At 30.5% G+C, this 22,745-nt stretch overlaps 1 protein-coding gene across 2 annotated transcripts in view; it reads right to left on the bottom strand.

Moving 5' to 3' along the window:
* LOC115884525 (dihydropyrimidine dehydrogenase [NADP(+)]) overlaps positions 1-21,847 on the bottom strand; it is a 50,144-nt gene extending 28,297 nt beyond the window's left edge. Inside the window, exons 1-4 of one of the 2 annotated variants that reach the window (XM_030903129.1) lie at positions 21,674-21,847; positions 14,126-14,236; positions 2,994-3,140; positions 1,811-1,999 (exon numbers count right to left, since the gene is read on the bottom strand). In XM_030903129.1, the coding sequence (XP_030758989.1) occupies positions 1,811-1,999; positions 2,994-3,140; positions 14,126-14,236; positions 21,674-21,826 (600 nt within the window). In that variant the 5' untranslated portion in view covers positions 21,827-21,847. Of the gene's footprint in view, positions 1-1,810; positions 2,000-2,993; positions 3,141-14,125; positions 14,237-18,318; positions 18,468-21,673 lie in introns of those variants that run through there. The other variant, XM_030903130.1, reaches the window with a different exon arrangement.
* Between the last annotated feature and the right edge of the window lie 898 nt (positions 21,848-22,745).

The following is a 22,745-nucleotide window of genomic DNA, read 5'->3' as shown; positions in this document are numbered from 1 at the left end:
GTTAAAAATACAAGAACTGTCCTAAAATCAAAACTATATTAAGTATTTATTTTAGATGGTCTGTACTTACTTTGCTATAAATATAGTAATCTTAAATCATATAGGATGCTCAAAATTCTACGTCAATCTTTCTAAAATTTTTTCAATAATTTTTCTTCGTTTTCTTAAATGGACCACCCTATATAATAATTTTTTAAAGGTTTCGCAGATATTCGCGGTTTTATATTTCATATGGCATTTTCCACAGTAAATTTTAATCAAAGCCACCTAATGATTTATGTCTCATATTATACCGTTGAAAGAGCCATATGAAATAATACTGCGAGTATATTATGGAAAACCGTTAAAAATTTTGAAATACTTTAAATACAAAAAATGTTCATATTTTAATTCTCCATCTAATAAAAAAATATTATACAGGGTGCTCCATTAAAAAAAAACAAAGAAAAATTATTTTATATTTTAGAAAGTTTGGCGTAGAATTTTGAACACCCTGTATGATTTAAGATTACGATATTTATAGCAAAGTAAGAACAAATCATCTAAAGTAAATACCTAATATAGTTTTGATTTCAGGACAGTTCTTGTATTTGTAATAATTTTTTTCAGAAAGGCTGAAAAAAATAATATATTTTTTATTTATTTATTAATATCTCTGAAACTGTCGAAATATATTTACTCATATCTTAGGATTAAGTAAAGTGATCCGAAAGGCAGCCAAAAATGCAATAATATACGGGGTGTTCCATTTAAAAAAAGTCATCCCGACCCACTCGCACTTTTTTGAGCCACCCTGTAGATGTTAAAATATTTTCCTGATATACATAATAGCTCACACTTCAAGTCTGCACTTAAACAAAATAAAAAAAGTTTTTTATTCTAGGAGCTACAGATGCCCGACGCACTTTGGCCGGACCCTGTATACGATATTGATAACTTAAAAAAGCAGTTATATTAGGTTTGTTCCAACCCCAAGTTTTAGAACGGTTCTGGAACCGTTATGAAATCATTGGGACTAGTCTTATCCGCATGCGTTAACTCGGCACTGTTTTTGAACGATTCTAGATTGACAATTGGTTGGAATAGTTTCGGAACCGTTTTTAATCTGTCTTGTCAAAACACCGGTTAAAATAACCTCACTTTTTGATTGATGTAAGATGTAAACAAAACAAACCTTAATAATATTCTTCACAGATATTCTTATTAATTGTATAGAACAGTGGAAACTGTAAAAAGTGGTAAATTACTACCTACATTAATAAATAATGGAGACAAACCATAATTTTGATAAGTTTCAATTGGTTTACTATTCGTTTTTTTTTGTTAAAAAGTGTGAACTGTAAAATGTTAAACCCTAGCTAAATTAAATAGACAATTTCTAAGTATAGAAAGAATTCTAAACACTAAAACCCATTAAACTCCAAACAAATCCACAAAACAAAACAAGCAAACGCCCCGGCCCAAATGTCAATCAGTTGATAAAATTTACTAACTGCGCATGTCAGTACAAACACCACTTACTGGTAAGTATCGAAATTACGGTTCCGAAACCGTTCTAATAACGATCAGACAATCGGTTGGAACGCAAAGAGAATCGTTCGAGAACAATCCCCATCAAGGTTGGAACGCTTTTAGCCCTATGCGCATGAACGGAACCGTTCCTGAACCTCAGCGGGGTTGGAACAAACCTATTATATTTTAAATAAAACGGAGCTGCGATAAAAAAAATGAGACAATTTGAAGAATATTAATATCAACGTCAATAATATTATCAATACCGAATCTTTTTCTATGACATTCAAAAAAATACCTCTACTGCAAACTGTTGTAAACCACCAATATTGATGGGGCCTTCTTCGACAGCTGACAAATTACATCCACCAACACAAAGGTCACTGGTTGGGCACACCATACCGCAGGTTAGTCCCAAAGGATTATCACTTAATATTGCTTTGGCAGCTCCATAGTAATTACCGTTGGCTATAGATGTTATAAAGGCCTAGGAAGAGGGTAAAAATTAGATTATACAAATACAAAATCATTGAAAATTGTAGATAAAAGCAAGATATTTCTAAATAACTTAAAATATATGTTTTAATTAAATAATCCAGTAAAATTGTATCGCCGTATAGAGAGTGAAAAGAAAAATTACGGGCAAGCTGATTTTTTCAGAGTTTGTCAGCGACTGTCTTCTAAGTGTAAAATTAACAAAATCGGAAATTTTCCCCTTGCGGTTTTTGAGCAATAGGGGTGGTTTTCTTAATACTGTACTACAACAAAATAATTAGACGCAAATTGTACATAAGAACATTCTCTATAAGTTCGCCTAATGATTTTTTTATTTTATTATTTCCGGACTTAGGGGCCGTTTCATGAGCCCTTTGGGGTGGTTTTTAAAAAGTTTGTTTTACAGCAAATTGACCCATATGAAAGTTGTTCATAATAAATGGACAAGCAACTTTTCCTCATGATTTTTTTTTGTAGCTTGATTATTTTTGGAGATAGCATCCAATTCAGGAACAAATTAGGGTAGTTTTAATGCTACTCTTTTTTCAGCAAATTCACCCTAGGAAACTTGTTCAATAAGAGTACATATACTTTTGCCTTATGAACTTTTTTTGTAACTTGACTATTTTTGGAAATAGCTCCCAGATCATGAACAAGTAGTGATAGCTTTAAATGTCTTTTTTTTTCAGGAAATTCACAAGTGCTATTGGAAAATGGATTCGTGTTTTATTTGCAAGAAATTATTGAATGTTGCTGAAATTGTGGACGTTCAGAGAAAAAAAAAAATGGACGCTATCTCTAAAAATAATCGAGCTACAAAAAAATTCTTGAGGAAAAGTTGCTTGTTCATTTATTATGAACAATCAGCTTGCCCGTAATATTTTTTTTCAAATGACAATTTTATTGGATTAAAATGCTTTCTTAGACTTTGTGTTTTTTTATTCAGTCACTGATTTTTTCAAATGGTTTTTAAAGCATGATTTTACCTTAACATCCAATTGTGTGGGGCATGATTTCTGACATGGTGCATCTGCACATTTTAGACATCTAGTGGCCTCTCTAAGGGCACCCCTTTCAGATAACGTTGTAGGCTTAACATCTGAAAAATTATTCTCCAAAGCAGGTGAGCAGCTCTAAAACAAATTTAAACAAATATTTAACAATTTTAATGATAAATATTATGGGGTGTAAAAGATATTAGAATGATAAAAAAACTAGTTTAATAGATTAGCACAAATTTATGGAATTTGAATTATCATATAAGCAATGATACTTAATTAAATCAGCTATAAACAATAAAGAGATATTTACATATAAGTTTTATTTAAAAGTTCATTAGTATGGTTCAATTTTAATCTAAATTACAAACGATGCACTTGAGATTTGAGATAATATGAATTAAATAAAATCAAAATAAATATAAATTAAATAAATAAAAATGTTTTTTATCGAGTAATATCCAATGTTTTCTTATGAATTTTATATATTAATATTATAGATAAACTTAAAAATACCTACTAAATAAATAGATGATAAAGAAGCTTATCTGTCTTAGTCAGTCAAATACACAAAAATATTTTTGGTTCAGTGTTTAAATAATGTTTTCAATTCTAATATCCTAGATTATTAATTCAAAATACGTAGTAATTTAAAAGTATACTGCTCCCAGTTTTAAGTTGTATTCATTGGCAGTTTTAATCTTGGTATACAGGGTGTCCCAGGCTGAGCGTGCATTAGAAGTTTCTAGAGAACTAGAACATCTGGCTCGGAAATTTTTTGCAGATCATAGTTTCGGAATACCGGAAGTTAATAGCAACTTTCTTATTTTAAATGGGTGCCCCCATTTTTTATTACCTACTTAAATTTTCTGTAAAATTTTATGAATTTTGATATTAAACACTCTAGATCTAACATTAACCGATTTTGAGAAAAAAATATTTAAAAATTTTGAACGAAAAAACTGCCGGTCAAAAATATGTGTATAGCCTAAACGTCAAATTTTGTGATTACCACAGCCACTGTACCATAAAGAGAAGACAACAGGCTATTTATTTCAAAAATTAAATTGTTCGAATGTCATATAATAATGGCCGCAGCTGTCATAGAATTGAGAGATTAAAAAATTCTCATAAATCATTTTTTTTCAAATGGAAACCCACTTTTTTCTTTCACTACTGAAATGGCTCTTCAATTCGTAACTTTTTGAAAATACATGTTCTTATACCTAAAATAAATCGTTTTTAAGTTACTTAAGCTTTAGTATTAAAGCATATATTTTTTTTGATTTTAACCAGTAGCCTATGACTTTAAACGTCAAGTGATGTAAAACAATAGATCTGGCCATGTCATATTGTGACGCTTTGTTCAAAAAGCAGCATCATTTCCGAGCCAACTTTGCGCTTTTTTTCGATCAGAAGGAATAATATTAATAATATCAACTATTAGATATCGCTAAAGAGCAAAAATACGAGATATATTTTTATAAATACACTTTTTAAACTCTTAAGCAGGCAGTATTTATAATGTACGAAATTCAAGCAATTCGTTTTCTGACAGATGGAAATAAATTGTCTGACCGTTTGACACTTAATGTCAATGGAAGCTAGATAAAATCAAGAAAAATATACGTATTCAAATTAAATCTTAAATAACTTTAAAACTATTTATTTTAGGTATAGGAACATGTATAGTTAAAAAGTAACGAATTGAAAAACTTTTTCATTAGTGAAATAAAAAAAGTAGGTTTCTATTTAAAAAAAAATGATTTATGATAATTTTTTAATTGCTCAATTCGATGACAGCTACTGCCATTATTATATGACATTTGAACAATTTAAGTTTTTCAAATAGATAGCCACATGTTTTCTCTTTATGTCACAATGGCTGTGGTAATCACTAAATTTGACTTTTACGCTATAAATTTTTTTTTGACAGATAGTTTTTTTCGTCCAAAAATTTTAAATATTTTTTTTTCTCAATAACGGTTAATGTTAGGTGTAGAGTGTTTAACATCAATATTCATAGAATTTTACTGAAAATTTAAGTATCTAATAAAAATGGGGAGCACCCATTTAAAATAAGAAAGTTGCTGTCAACTTCCGGTATTTCCAGAAGTGCCGCCATATTGCAATATTTTTAATCGATAGATCTCATTGTAAAACAATGATGTGCAAAAATCTCCGATCTAGATATTGTAGTTCTCTGGAAATTTCTAATGCACGCTCAGCCTGGGACACTTTGTATACAGAGTGTCAAAAAAATAGTGTATCCAACTTCGGTGGATGATTCTAAAGATAGATTCTAGAGATAAAATTAGCGTAGAGATTACTAGTTCTGCTATCCTTATGGTGCGTCCAGACCTGAGGAGTCGAGTGCGAGACGAGCGCGAGACAAGAGCGAGGCAAGAGCAAGACGAGTGCGAGACGAGAGCAAGACATTTTCTATCCATTTTTTGACGCAAGCCTGCCGCGAGACAAGCGAGTTGGATCATAGTGAAAGGTGACCGGTTTGTGTAAACATTTCCGATTAAAAACCTGCAGCAAATAATAACGCATAAGTAATAGGTACATTTTTGTATCTTTAACATGATATTTGGTTTGTCGTATTTTATTCATCGTAGATTTTTTCCCCTTTTGCCCTTCATTTGTTTGGAGACACGACGTTTTTTACAAAATTCGTTTTTTAGAACAAAATGGTAAATAGAAATGTTATAGGAAAGGTTAAAAAGCACATTTGAAAATTACTGTAGAGTATACAGGGTACTTCAAAAAGTGTTACGGATATAGGTATGTTTTAATGGGAATACACTATTTTTTATTTTATTATTAGATTCTACGTACAATTCGGTAAATTTTTTTGCATAATATATTACCTATACAGGGTTGTTCACTACATACGACACGGAATATTGTAGCTAAACGATAAGATTTTTACAAATTGTAAGTTTTAGATTTGTTGAAGGACTATTAGAGCTACAATTTAAAAATATTTTTACAAGACACAGAGTGTCCCAAATAAATAAAAAATATCAAAGTGGTATTTTTTTAAATGGAACACCCTGTATATTATTACATTTTTAGTTTCTACAATTAAAATAAAGGTAAATTTTATTAAGGTTTATTACACTTAAACCTTACCGTTCTTGAAATATTTTCAATTTTGTGAAATTGCAGTTTAAATTTTAAGGTTTCATTTCTCCGAGGGTATCAAAGTTTTTAATACTAAATATTTACTGAAGTTTATTTATTGATCAGTTATTGTGTTGTAATAATAAAAATTTTACTATATTATACAGAGTGTCTAAATATTTATTTTAAATAATTATTACCTTTAACGGCAATAACTTGTTTAATTTAAATAGAACACCCTGTATATTTTATGAGAGTCGGATGCACAATTTAATTGTCTATCAAATTGTATTATACCATTTTTTACCTATCTCTTCAAGTTTCCCTAGAAAATGCATTTTCTTGTAATTTAGAACTCATTTATCAATATACCCATGGAATACTGACATTTTAGATTATTTTTAAAGATGTACCAAATTTTTAAAGAGTACAGATACTAATATTGTCGATATAATTCGTTTATTTCATTAAAAAATAAAAAAAGACTGTTTAAATATTTGTTATAGACGACCAATTAATGTGATTCCAGTATTCAAAATACATTAATTGACTGTTTGCGTTGATTAATAATAATTGCTCCAAATACTAAAAAAAATGAATTATGTATGTGTATTAGACAGTGTGGTAAAAAACTAACACCTTAAAAATTATATTTTATTTTTTGACGAATGCTTATTTATCACAACAGAGACGTTCATTTTTATAACTTATTATTATATTGATTTCTGATTCAAATCCACATTTAAATAGAATAATTTATTAACGAACACAATTAAGTATGTAATTAATTAGTATCTGGTCGGAAATACTGGTGGTATATTTATATAATTAATATAATCTTTTATAAAGATTTAAATAGTTTTCTTTTTGCATACAAATGGGCAAGTAATATTATCGTTTTACTAAAAACGATAATATTAATAGCCTGTACATTTTGTACATTTGTTGTTTTAAAAACAATCTAAAATGTTAATATTCCATAGGCATATTAATAATATGAGGTCTAAAATAAATGAGGTCTAAATTATAAGAAAATGCATTTTCTACGAAAACTTGAAGGGGTAGGTAAAAAGTGCTATAATACAATTTGATAGACAATTAAATTGTGCATCCGACTCTCATAAAATATACAGGGTATTCCATTTAAATTAAACAAGTTATTGCCGTTTAAATCTAGTAATTATTTAAACTAAATTTTTAGACACTCTGTATAAGGTAGTATAATTTTTATTATTGCAACACAATAACTGATTAATAAATAAACTTCAGTAAATATTTAGTATTAAAAACTTTGATACCCTCGGAGAAATGAAGCCTTAAAATTTATACTGCAATTTCACAAAATTGAAAATATTTCATAAACGGTAAGGTTTAAGTGTAATAAACCTTAATCAAATTTACGTTTATTTTAATCGTAGAAACTAAAAATGCAATAATATACAGGGTGTTCCATTTAAAAAAATTCAACTTTGATATTTTTTATTTATTTGGGACACATTGTAAAAATATTTTTAAATTGTAGCTCTAATAGCCCTTCAACGAACCCAAAACTTACAATTTGTAAAAATCTAATCGTTTACCTACAATACTCCGTGTCGTATGTGGTGAACAACCCTGTATATCTAAAATAATAGATTTTGTAATAATTCAATATGTTTAAAGTATTGTTAGATTTCGGTACGGTAAAAAGTGTCAGTGATGCAAAATTTGTAAATTCTATTAAAAAAATAATAATACATACGGTGTTCCATTTAAAAAATTTGAGATTATTTAATTTTAAATAGTCGAAATTCATAAATATATGTTGAACATAGTATAGCATGTAACTCAAATATCTTTACCTATATCTTTTTCTTCGTCCCTATAAAACTATCCTAACAAATTTTAGAACTCCAATTTCAGAAACAATAGCATGACTGACAATTTTTTACGACACTGAACATTTTTTGTTTAATCAAATTGAAATATTACAAAAACTATTAGTTTTAGGGGTATACCGTTTTAGGTATATAACATTATATCTGGCATTATACATAAAAAAAGTTATAAAATTTTACGCAGAATCTAAAAATAAAATAAAAAATAGGGTATTACATTTAAAAAACCATGTTATATCCGTAACACTATTTTGAACCACCCTGTATACTCTATAAATTTTTAAAATGTGTATCTTAACTTTCTCTACGGTTTTTCTATTTTTTTTAATAATTCTTAAACACTTTTTAATAATTCTCTTTTATATTCTTCCCAAGGTTTTATTTATCGATTGTGAAATATCTACCCACGCATCGTGTTTATTGTTTTTTTTTTAATATTCTCTTTATCTTTAGATCTCTTTATCTTTTGGATTCCATAATATTGGTTTTGCTTTATATAAATCGATGAATTTCACCTGATCTTTTTCCGTCCAAGTTTCCATTTCAATATGCACTAATATCGAGCGAGTCTACCAAAGACACGTCCAGACTTGGCCGCGAGCTTTCTTTGATCGGCCGTCGAAAAACCGACAGGGGACGGATAGCAACGAGGCTCCGTGGGTTGTCTCGCGAGACGGTTGCGAGGCTCTTACGAGACCCGTCCACCCTTTGAAAAACACCGCAAATTTGGAATGTCTCGCGCTCGTCTCACACTCGACTCCTCAGGTCTGGACGCACCATTATAGATACAGTAATTTTAACAATTAATATAAAAAGCTAGAACTTTTTTACGTAATACAGGTGCTCCTCGTTTAGTTCGAAAAGGTGAACGGTTTTCAAGATATTTGAGTTTAAAGATAACGATGCACCGATTTTAGTATTAGTGTTTCTCAAAAGAGTGGTTCTCAAAATTTGAGCAAAATTTTCAAAGTAAAATAACTCCGTTATTTTGGACTTATTTGAAAAACCATAAAGAGAAAATATGTTTCTTTTATCGAGATCTACCACCCCTTAAAATACTTGCACTTATTTCTGGGACACCCTGTATAAATGACAAATATTTATTTAAATAAATAGAAAATCCTCGAATAGGAAGGCAAAACCAAATGACCTTAATATATTTGCCTAGTAAACTCTCGAATTGCGCATTTCGGTAAAAAATTGTACGTTTTGTTTACTTGTAAACACTGATGAAACATTACGAATTATATTCTGTGAGAGATCGTCTTCGGTCTATACAGGGTGTCCCAAATTCGATCATCATCTTTGGGATCTCGGAAACTGGAAGAGATACAGGGTCGGTTAAAAGTGATGCAACTTGATGCTGATCAAAATGCCACCTTAAAAGTTCAACAATTCCGAATACCCACTTCCGAAGATTTTTGAAGAAAAGAAACGAATATACACAGTTTCATTTTATTTTTTTATGAGTACCGGGTGCGTCTCGAAACTGGCTCACCATTATAACTTAGAGAGATTTGGTACATTTGTATATGACATAAATTACGATTGATTGATGCATTTAACTGTTTTTGGCCACTTCCTTTTCACCGGAAATGACTACAAGTTTTGATTTTTAAATGGCGCCCTCGGTGTTTTTTTTTACTTTATTCGATAGGAAATGACAGTCTGAATAGAACGACATATCATATGTCAACTTTTGACATTTTCACTTAAAAAAAAATGGTATTTTGAATTTCAATCTAAAGTATGGCTGTGTTAAAAACACTAATTTTTAATCAAGGAGCCTTGGAAAAATAGATTTGATTGTCTAATGTTTTTCGTGTCTTGTCTTGGTCGGTTAAAATATGCCCAAATCGTATTTTTAATCATATCTCAATTTTTTTTCAAATGGAACAACAAACAAATAATTTAGTACCACGCACTTGGTATTTCGAGTCAAATTGTCGTTATACCACATGTTACAATTTCAAATAAACCATATGCGAAAATGTTAAAAGTTGACATATGATATGACCCTCTATTCAGAGTGTCATTTTCTATGAAATAAAGTAAAAAAAAAATACTGAGGGTGCCATTTAAAAATCAAAAGTTGTAGTTATTTCTTTAGTTAGTATAGTCTTTTCTTTCTTTAGTTACTTTAGTTTAGTAGTCATTTTCTTGAGGTTTATTATATACAGGGTGTTTCAAAACAAATGCGAAAAACTTCAGGGGGTGACTCCTTGTTCAACCATTAGGGAGATATCGCGGTGCAAAAATGGCGGAAAATAATGTTTTTATTTTTTATCTTGAAAACGAATAGAGATAGACTAATGAAATTTTATGGAAGCATTACTGTTACGAAAACACATTTTCTGGTAATTTTTTCACTTTTTTAAAATGAGTGGAAAGGTTTGAAATAAATTACCCCTATCATTCTTGTTAACGAAATTTAGAAAAGCAACACATGCAAAAAAATTAATTTGGATAGTTTAGTTTGTTAAGAAACTTTTTTATCTCTTGTGTTTTTTTGATAAAACTCACCGATTTGAAATTAAAAAATAAAATGTAAAGCATTACGTGTCAGGACAAAAAATCTAGTCGGCCGCTGTCACTTTTTAGGCTGTTTCCTTTGAATAAGAAGACTAAGGAAGGAGCATATAAAAAATCTTAGGTACACCGCGATGGGCCTCAAATATGGCCGACTTTAATTCCGGTTTATCAGTGTCGTTCTAATTTTATTTAAAAAATGTAAAACTATGATGTAGGGTAGACGTGGGGTAGACTCAATAATTTGTTGTTTTATTTTACGTTGTGAATAAATGTTGGTAGTTATTAAAATTGTTATAAAAATATATAATTCTAATAAAAATAGATAAGTTATAATAAGTATTTTTTAACACAAACATCCGATACGCTACTGAAGCAGGTAAGTCAAATTAACGTATCTAAATTCTTTGACATCTAATCTTTGACAAGTAATAAATAAAAGCTAAAATGCAAGAAAAATATATAATTTAGTTAATTTAAGTGAATTTCATAAATGATCGGTTTACTACACGTATGTATATTATACAGGGTGTCCCAGAAATAAGTGCAGATATTTTAACTGGTAGTATAGTTCAACCCCAGAAACACGCCTATGAGGTTTTTTTTGCGAAAAAAAAATGTTGAAAATTTAAAATTTTTCTTGACATTTTCCGGGAAATTTGAAAAAACTTTTTAGTGCCACTTGTTTATTCGCCTGAGATTTCTCTACGGTGTATCTAAACCATGCAGTGTTGTAACCTCCTATGTTATCCACATTCTACATAGTTCTACATTTATAAATTCATAGAAAAATTTCTACTCAAAAATTAAGAATGTTAAATTTTCATCAGTGCTCATTATTAATAATTATTATAGAAAAAAAAACACATTAATTATGTTTAGTACTTACCCTTTCAATGAAAACTTAACAAAAACCACCGAAAATTAACTAAAACATTACGTTTATGACGTTTACGAAAATGATTCATCATATTGTTCACAACCAGGTCACAAAAAAGAAATTCCTAAAATGTTTATCGTAATTTAGAATTCAATATTTGTTTTCTTTCATGTTTCTCTGTTTTATTTGAACCACTGATTTACAAAACACCTTGAAAACGCACATTACTTTGAATACCGTCTCTTATCGCCACTTTACGAACTACTTTCAATCTAAGACATGTTTCACTCAACAATTTTAAATACGTATTTTGTTTTTTCGCTATTTTTTCGATGTATTTTGACAGCCCAAACGTCGCGCGTCAGCCAAGAGTGCCACGTGTGAACTGGTCCTTTGAGCCGCGCCGTCGTGGCAGGCTTGCGTCAGACGACGATGTTAAGCAACGTTGCCGTAGTTACAACAATTTCAAATTCAAGACATTCGAAGCAATCAAATTCGTATTAAATTTTAAAAACAAAACAGAGAAACGTGAAAGGAAACAAACAAAACAAAAATGAATTGATTATTCGTCGGGCTGTTTTCGATATATTGAATTCTGAATTACGATAAACATTTTAGAAATTTCTTTTTTGTGACCTTATCAATAATCAATTCTTTTGTGTTTTGTTTGTTTCCTTTCATGTTTTTCTGTTTTATTTTTAAAATTTAATAAGAATTTGATTGCTTCGAGTGTCTTGAAATTGTTGAAACTACGGCAACCTCGCATGACGCAAGTTCGACACGCCGGGGCGACAAAGAAGCAGTGAGCAGTTACCAACCAGTGATGCGTGGCTGTTTTGGCCTACGGTTGGGTCGTCGACGGAATTGTCGAAATACATCGAAAAAATAGCGAAAAAGCAAAATACGTATTTAAAATTGTTGAGTGAAACATGTATTTTCTTAGATTGAAAGTAGTTCGTAAAGTGGCGGTAAAAGACAATAATTCTCAACATTTATTCATTCAGAAAGATATTCAAAGTAATGCGTAATGTGTGCTTTTCAAGGTGTTTTGTAAATCAGTGGTTCAAATTGTGATGAAGCCTATACGAAAATAATGTGTTAAGTTAAAAATGGGGACTGTTACTTTAGCAGTTTTTATAATAGCACGTACAAGTAAAGCAGCACAATGAAGTGTATTTAGTTAAGTGTGTATCGAAAAAGAGAACTGTCGCAGTTACATCGATCTGTCATAAGTATCTTTTTAATGTTGGGTAAGTTTTTTAATTTAACTTTTAAACATTTAACTTTTAATTTATTTTATGTAATAATATCACAATCTTAAAAATTTAATGCATCTCTGCAAACTCCTCAGGTGTTGTGATTTTATGACTTACTTGTAAACATAGACTTTCTTATCCATATGGCAACACAGTGCGTCGAATTAACTGAAATCCGGGCTTGATCCGGGTAATTGGATGTAGTTGGCAATATCTGCCGGCGGTTCTCAAAATGTTGCGATTATTTTTTTAAATTTTCAAAGTTAAATAACTCAGTTATTTTCAATTTATTTTGAAAATGGTAAAGAGAAAATATGTTTATTTTGACCAGATCTACCACCTCTTAAAATATCTGCACTCATTTCTGGGACACCCTGTATAGTCACTTACTAGCGAAAAGTTGTTCCATTATTTCACTCAATTTTTGCCAAGATCTACCGCACGCTACACAACCAACTATTTTAGAGTCTTTTTCGATAAATCGCGATAGTGTCACTGTTAATTTAAGTTCTGCCACAATTTCCATCTAGATTTACTACCTTTATCCAACTATCAGTAGTAGAATAAATAATAAATAACATAAAATCAGCTCCGTAAAGACTGACAAATCCACAAAATTTCAAATCAAATTCAAATGTGTCAAATGAATCGTCAAACAGAACTGTCAAGGATCCCCACCCTAGAGAGCTTTTATGGTGGCTTTTCCGCCCACCATGCATGAATACATGGATAGCATTATGCTCCTTCCTTAGTCTTCTTATTCAAAGGCTGTTTCTAATATTATTTTATTTGGCATTACTCAACTGCAATACGTTATTATCTTACGATCAATTAATTATTCCGAAGCCTTTTTATGATCTATTTATTAAACATTGTTTTTTTAACGATATACACATAACGCTTTACATTTTATTTTTTAAAAACTAAACACAACTATACACATAACCCTTTACATTTTTATTTTTTAATTTCAAATCGGTGAGTTTCATCAAAAAAACACAAGAGATAAAAACTAATAAACTAAACTATCCAAATTAATTTTTTTGTATGTGTTTGATAAGATTTTTCTTTAAATTTCGTTAACAAGAATGATAGGGGTAGTTTATTTCAACCCCTTCACTCATTTTAAAAAAGTGAGAAAATTACCAGAAAGTGTATTTTTATAACAGTAATGCTTCCATAAAATTTCATTAGTCTATCGCTTTTCGTTTTCAAGATAAAAAATAAAAACATTATTTTTCCGCCATCTTTGTACCGCGATATCTCCCTAATGGTTGACTTTTGACCCAACGTTTCTAAAGCAAACTACCCTTTATTTTGAACAAGGAATCATCCCCCGAAGTTTTTCACATTTGTTTTGAAAACCCTGTATATGTAATAATAAATATTTTACACTTATAGGATTATAAATTAAAAAAAAAAGTTTATAATATCATGAATTACACTAACCTGACATGATTTGCTTTTATTTCTTTTCCAATGACTTTTTTCCTCTTTGGTTGTACTTGAAGGTTTTACGCTGGAATATTGTGGTACCCTAGGATTTAGAGCTAGCAAGTTCTGAAATTCAAATTCAGTTTGGGTCAATCTTCTACATAACTTTCTTTTTTCATAAATAACATTATGGATTGTGGTGAAAACTACCCCCACCCCTACATAAATTTCAGTATAAATATTTTCCAACTCCACCAACGACAGATTTTCTTTTCGTAAAATAGTCCCTCTAGTATTTACTACTTTTCTTGTCTCAAAAAATGCTACATCGCATAGTTTTGGAGAAAAAATTTTTTTGGAGATTTTTTTTCCAAAACAGATTTACAAAATATACAGGGACTTCCAATATTCCGTGGATATAGAAGAACTACGTATTGTTACGGATTCCGTGGGTCCACTATTTAAACTCACGATAAAATACTTAACGAATTTATTTGTTTCACTCTGTACACACAACTTACACTATTTACAACACAACTTATGCAACTACTATTACTCTAACGGTATTTCGCGGTATTTTCAAACTTCAGACTATCTTCAGACTTGACTTCAAACTTGTCCAACTGTCAAAGCGCGGGCCTTATATACCCCCTGGCGGTTGTTTCTAGATTTTTCTAAAGAATTCTATAATTTTCTTTACTTTCTGGCGAATGCGCCAGGTTCCTCAATGCACGTTGCGATTTTTTAGCAGTATGCAGTTATGCAACCAGTAATACACCTTGACAGTATTTTTTGTATCAAAATAAGTTAATTGCACATAATTTACCTTTATACAAAAGTACTTCGTTTGTCCGTTATCAATCAAAAATAAACCCGAACGTTAATTAATTTAAAATTTATTATTTTTTAATTTTTTTATGAAACTTATTGTAAAATATAATAATTTGTGATACTAACATAAAGTTCCATATTTTCGCCAACTAGATTACAAGAGCATAAAAAAGTGACTAAAAATATTTTTTGACAGTCAGCTTGGGAAAATAAATATTTTTCTTAAAAAGTATGCGCGGAGGTTTTCTTACAAGACAATAAATGTAGTAAATACTAGTAAAGACCAATTTACGATAAAAAATCAGTCGTCGGTGTAGTTGGAAAATACTTATACTACAGTTTATGTAGGGGTGGGGGTAGTTTTTACCCTGCTTGTACTCTTTTCTGAATTTTGTGAAAGCCAAATATTAAAGCACTTAGCAAAACTTTCTTAAAATATCTGATGAAATGTGTTTATTTTGTTGTACGTTTGGAGCCCTCTAACGGACAAACGAAGCACTACTGTATAGAGGTAAATTGTTTCCAATGACCTTCTTTTGATTTCAGAAATACGTAGTAGTTCTATGTCCACGGAATATTGAGACACCCTGTATATTTTCTCTTTTTAGCATCTAATTTTTACAATAAAATAGGTCCACGACGACGCTCGATTTCACATTTAATATCTTGATCTCCCGTACTATAATAGCCGTGACCAGTTTGATATTAGCTAATATAATTAATAATAATAATTAACCAGAATTGTTTTAAAAATACGTCTCTAAATTACTGTATACCTAATTATTAAATTATTGTTTCTAAATATGTTTTAAAAGTTAAACTTAAAAACGCAAAATAAAAAATGTAGGAAATATACCGGGTGCGTCTCAAAAGTGGCTCACCCCCTATATACAGGGTCCGGCAATAGTGCGTCGGGCATCTGTAACTCCTAGAATAAAAAACTTGTGAATTTTGTTTAAGTGCAAACTTAAAGTATGTACCAGGATGTATTTCAGGAAAATATTTTAACTTCTATAGGGTGGCTCAAAAAAGTGTGAGTGGACTTGGATGATTCTTTTTAAATGGAACACCCTGTATATTATTAAATTTTTGGCTTCCTTTCAGATTACTTTACATAACCCTAAGATATGAATAAATATATTTCGATAGTTTCAGAGATATTTAAAAATAAATCAAAAATATATATTTTTCAGTCTTTCTCAAAAAAATTATTAAAAATACAAGAACTGTTCTGAAGTTAAAACTATATTAGGTATTTAGCTTTAGATGGTCTGTATGGGTAAAGCTATAAATATGAAATCATAAAAAAACATGAGTGTTCTAAATATCATATAAAATAAATTAAAATATTAAATAATTTTTGTTTGTTTTTTTTTAAATGGAAAGCCCTGTATATTATCGTTTTAAACAAGATAAAGTGAAAGTAAAAATGAAGAAATTTTGTATTTAGAGTATTTTTTTTTAATGGTTTCGCAGTGTAATATCACAATGTGGAGTTTTATATTACAAAAAATATGGCATTTTCCACAGTAAATTTTTATCAAAGCCACCCAGTGATTTTTCTCTCGTATTTTACCATTGAAAGCGCCATATGAAATAATATTACGCGTATTTGCAAAACCGTTAAAAATTTTGAAATACTCTAAATACAAAAAATGTTAATTTTTTAACGCTCCATCCAATAAAAAATAATATACAGGGTGTTCCATTTAAAAAAAAACAAAGAAAAAATATTTTATATTTTAGAAAGTTTGGCGTAGAATATTGAAGATCCTGTATGATTTACGATTACCATATTTATAGCAATGTAAGAACAGGCCATCTAACGTAAATATCTAATATAGTTTTGATTTCAGGACAGTTTCTGTATTTTTAATAATTATTTTAAGAAGGGCTGAAAAATATATATTTTTGATTTATTTCTTAATATCTCTGAAACTATCGAAATATATTTATTTATATCTTAGGGTTATGTAAAGTGATCTGAAAGGAAGCCAAAAATGCCATAATATACAGGGTGTTCCCTTTAAAAAAAATCATCCAGGTCCACTCACATTTTTTTGAGCGACCCTATAGAAGTTAAAATATTTTCCTGAAATACATCCTGGTACATACTTTAGGTTTGCACTTAAAGAAAATTCCCAAGTTTTTTATTATAGGAGCTACAGATGCCCGACGCACTATTTCCGGACCCTCTGTATACCTACATAACCTAACCTAACCTAAACGAGATTTGGTATGTTAGTATATGACATAAATTAAGATTGATTGACGTATTCAATTATTGTTTTCGGTCACTTCCTGTTTCACCGGAAATTACTACTTACAATTTTTAATTTTTAAATGGCACCCTCGGTACCTTTTTACTTTATTCGATAGAAATTAACACTCTGAATAGAATGATATATCATATGTCAACTTTGGACATTTTCGCATATTATGATTTATTTGAAATTATAACTTGCGGTTCGTAACAAAAATTTTACTCGAAATACAAAGTGTGTGACATCAAATTATTCGTAAAAAAATGCTTTTTCCAAATAGCTAATAAGCCACCCTCGTTCCATTTGAAATAATTGAGATATGATTAAAAATACGATTTGAGCATTTTCTAACTAGCCAGGACAAAACACTAAAAACATTAGACGATCAAATCTATTTTTCCTAGGCTCCTTGATTAAAAATTAGCGTTTTTAACATAGCCATAATGGCACTCTAGATTTAATTTTAAAATACGATTTTTTATTAAGCGAGAATGTCAAAAGCTGTCATATGATACGTCATTCTATTAAGAGTGTCAATTTCTATCGAATAAAGTAAAAAAATACCGAGGGTGCCATTTAAAAATCAAAAGTTGTAGTCATTTGCGGTAAAACAGGAAGTGACCAAAAACAATTGAATACGTCAATCAATCCTAATTTATGTCATATACTAACATACCAAATCTCGTTTTTTTACCTGAAAAAATAAAAAAGTTATAGGGGGTGAGCCACTTTTGAGGCGCACCCGGTATAATAGCCTTGACAATTTGATATTATTGAATTAAAAATAGCAGATTTTTAATATTTACATAAAATAACCAATCACAGTAATTCATTTTCAGATATTAGTGGTTTTAAAAGTATTTAAATCAAAATTTAAAAAATATTGATAATAACCGGAACTGTTTTAAAAATACATCTCTAAATTACCATATAATTATTAAATTATTGTTTCTAAACGTTTTAAAAGTTAAACTTAAAAACGCAAAATAAAAAATGTAGTATTTATCTGAAAATTATATGGACTATATTTAAAAGTAATCATTCTTTTTTAATGTGTTTTCGAATATACCTATATTAGATATAATATTGTTTTATTGTATGCCATATAAGTACCTCTATGTCTGGTAAATCTACGCTGACTTTGGCCATGGTAAAACGCACTGGTTTCGACACTGACACAAAATAAACTGAGTCAAATCACTTAACTGTTGTATCGCTTTCACCGTATCAATGACTGTTCTGGACCGTTATCGAAATTAGTTTATTATGATAAGAACCCTCAATTAAATCCACATTTAACAGATAATATTCTTTCATCTGTAGAACGTCGAAAAATGTTGTTTATTTTTGTTAGAAAAATCTAGATGTAAACATTGATTGAATAATATTAATGTTTAGCGTAAAGTTTGCTAATAACGAATTTACATAAAATATAGAATTACATACTGCGCTTCAGTCCTTTATCATAGATAGGCAACTATCTATGATTTTGTGTTCCCGGTACTAGTACGGGGCCAAACGATGAACTTAAAATTTTTGTGCTTAAATTTTTTATGAACAGCTACTAAATATATTATATATATATATATATATATACAGTGTGACCCACTCAAGACCGGGCACCCTCCATAAAATCTGTGTTTATAGTCCGATTTTGATGATTTTTATTTCAAATATAAAGTTTCAAAAAATGTACTTTAGGGCTCAAAGTCATGTTATTTCACAAAAAAACAAGGCCTATTCAAGGCCTATACAAGGTCAATTATTGGCTTCCCTAATTATTTTAGAGAATAATTCTATTCAGATTTATTGAAGAGCACTAAAACCCACATTCAAAAGAATAACTTTAGATATTTTTGATTAGCCCCGTTTACGAGTTATCGCCGATTTCTTTTTAGATATTTTTTCTTTCTTATGGCCCTGTATTTACTTATGAGCACCAGTCAAGGTAAAAGATAACTGTCAAATGAAGTTGTCATTTCAGAAATTTATCTATTTAGTGCTTTATTATTATTATTATTAAAAACTCATACCTACATCGAAAATATTAGCCATGAATTACACTACCGAAGAAAAAGTATTGATGATTAAATGGTATTATCAAGGATATAGTTATCAAAAGGTATCGAACATGTTTGCTGGTCTGTATCCGAATAGACCGATACCTGGAAAATCTACAATCGCAAGGAATATCCAGAGATTTGAGACCGAAGCTACCCTAATAAATAACTGCAGATGTGAAGCAAGGCAGGAGCAAAGAGAAGATGCAAGAAATGATACCGACTTGGAAGTTTTATTGTGCGTGGAAGAGAACGATGGAAAGATCAGCACAAGGAAACTTGAGGATGAAATAGGAATAGATCACACTACAGCGTTTCGAATTTTGAAACGACATAAATACTATTCCTTCAAATATGAGATGGGGACGAAATACGGCGGCAGGCGTTTTGTTTTGATATGATGGAAAGAGCAAACACGGATAGGGAATTTTTAAAAAACATATGTTTCACTGACGAATGCAAGTTTACCTTAAATAATGAACCCAATGTTCAAAATTATCGATATTGGAACAAAGAAAACCAACACAGTTTTGTCGAAACAAGGACGCAATATCCACAGAAAGTAAATGTTTGGGCAGGGATATTCGGACACAATGTTATAGGGCCATTATTTCTTACGCGAAATTTAAATGCAGAATATTATTTGGAACTACTCGAAAATCATATTTTACCTACTTTATATGATGCCGCTAGGAAAAATCAGGAAGTTTGGTACCAAATGGATGGCTGCCCGGCACATAGTACCCTGGCTGTTCGGGAATATTTAGACAATAGTTTTACCGGAAACGTTATTGGCCTAAATCATACAGTAAATTGGCCAGCAAGGTCTCCTGATATTTCGCCAAATGATTTCTTTCTCTGGGGCCATTTAAAAAACAGGATATACAAGGATAAAAAATACCCAAATCTAGACGAGTTTAAAAATGCTATTTCTGCCGAATGCAATAGAATTTCAGTTTACCAACTAGCGAATGCAAGAAGAGAATTTTATGATCGCCTGGGTTATTGTTTAGCAGTCGATGGAGGAATATTTGAACATCTTAAATCCTAAAGTTCTAACAATATAATAGTACCTAAATTAATAAGTTATTGAATATTGTAATAATACTATAATTAACCTTGTAATTGATTACTTTATTTTACTTTAATTCATATTAATTTGTATTTATAAATACATCTTTAAGATTTCCGATGTAGGAATAAGTTTTCAATAATAATAAAGCACTAAATAGGTAAATTTCTGAAATGACAACTTCATTTGACAGTTATCTTTTACCTTGACTGGTGCTCATAAGTAAATATAGGGCCATAAGAAAGGAGAAATATTTAAAAAGAAATCGGCGATAACTCGTAAACGAGCTAATCAAAAATATCTAAAGTTATTCTTTTGAATGTATGTTTTAGTGCTCTTCAATAAACCTAAATAGAATTAATTATTCTCTAAAATAATTAGGGAAGCCAATAATTGACACCATTAAAATTTACTATGTCCCGTCCGACGATGCAACACCCGGTATACATCACTTTTTCAAATACAGTTCATGCTAACATATTAATATCTACAGTTGCCGCATATGGATCGTGCACATTTGATTCATGGGATTTTCGTTTTTTGTCATTTCTTCGTTGACATACACCACATCTTTTTTTTTGGCAATGATTATTCAATTTTCTCTCTTCTGTAAGTAAGAGATTCAGAATCGGAGTTATAGTTACTCTTCGGAGAAAAATCAATGCATCGATGATCTTGACATCACTTAAGTCTATAAGTTCATCAAACCACTCAGTTAATGCTTCCTCAAAATTAGCGTCCCCGTGATGCCCAATTTTTGGACTATCCACTGTCCTAATAATGAAACATTCTTGGCGTGGTGGTGTCATATAGACCCCAATGCAATTTTACCCCCTGCTGGTGCAAACAATCCTTGATAAAAACAGGTGCGCCTTTAACAGTTAACAGCGGCGAGGCCTAAATACATTTAGGCCTCGTAGCATGATAAACGTAAAAAAATTACAGAAGTTTAAATCGTTCTTGGGGTCCGCTAGACCCCACCACTCCAGTTAAGGGTTAAAAAGAGCTCCTATCTCGACGACATGACAACGCTTGTTGAACGCGCTTTTTTAGGAATTACAATAATTGCCTAGTGCAGTTCAAATTTTGCTATATTTTACAATATGTTATCAATAAATAAAAATGGTACATTTCCAAAAAAGGTTTTTTTTGTGTGTTTATGTTCAGAAAAAAGTCCAGAATGAAAAACCGAAACGTCTTTTCATGAAACTGGTTTCAGCTATCCTAGAGTTGAAAAATTGAAAATTATGCGTTTTCGCAAAAAAATTTTCGTGACTCGTGAGTCCTAAAGATTAATTAAGCTCTATTTAATATAAGTATAAAATATAGCCCTTACCTCTGTTGAGTCTATTATTATATGTTTAGCATGTCTACAAAAATTTCGAATACTGGGTGCATAATAATTAAGATGTACAGGGTGGTTCAATAATAGAGGGCCCCGCCCAGAGGGGTATTTCTGTCTTAAAACTGCCCATAAGACGGGGACCATTTATTCTTTGACACTGACATTGCGCGGGCTGTCAAGACGATTTCTATCGAAAAATTAGGTTAATTTTCGTAGTTTTTAGTAAAGGTAAAGAATAATGTTTCCATACCAGTTCTCGGAAATTCCAGACAAGGGACTACTGAAATCCAGACTTGAAACCTAAATATCGAAACGGCCTTATTTTTTTATTCTTCTTGTGTGTATTATTAAGTAAAACATTACACCAACAAATCGACTGGATATATCCGACGTAAATAATAGAAGCCCTAGCGAAACAAAAGGTATTCACAGACCTTATATAGAAACTCTCGCCAATATATGACAAAGACGCCAAAGAGTAATGTTATAACAGCAAGAGTAATGTTATATAAAACAACCCAAGAGTTCCCAACTGGCAAACGAGTAGGACAGGGAAATGCGTTATTCCCGAAGCTTTTTACTGCAACACTAGAAAAGGCCTTCCGTCACCTAGACTGGACCAGCAGCAAAGGAATAAAAAAAGATAGAGATCTTAACCATCTAAAATTCTCTGATGGCATTGTCCTAATTGCCAATTTTCATGAAGAACTAGAAACCCAAATTAATGAACTAAACACTACTAGCAATAAAGTAAGTCTCGAAATGAATTTAGAAGAAAATAAAGTAATGTACACTGGTAGACAGACAAAAACATTCATAATATATAACACAAAACTGGCAATAATAGAAGAATACATACATTTCGGACAACTAATACACAGCTCGGGATCTCTATTACCAGAAATCAACAGAAGAATTAAGTTAGCATGGAGTACTTATGGAAGAAACTCAATCACATTCAAATCTAGAATACGACTCTATCTAAACAAGAAAACGTTCGACCAATGTGTACTACCAGTCAAGACATATCCATGCGACATCTGGACACTTAAAACGGACATTA

Source organism: Sitophilus oryzae, unplaced genomic scaffold, assembly GCF_002938485.1.
Source record: "Sitophilus oryzae breed Bouriz unplaced genomic scaffold, Soryzae_2.0 scaffold_297_pilon_pilon, whole genome shotgun sequence".
Classification (NCBI taxonomy): domain Eukaryota; kingdom Metazoa; phylum Arthropoda; class Insecta; order Coleoptera; family Curculionidae; genus Sitophilus; species Sitophilus oryzae.
Note: the sequence above shows the minus strand (reverse complement) of the source record. Positions and strands in the feature narration are given on the sequence as shown.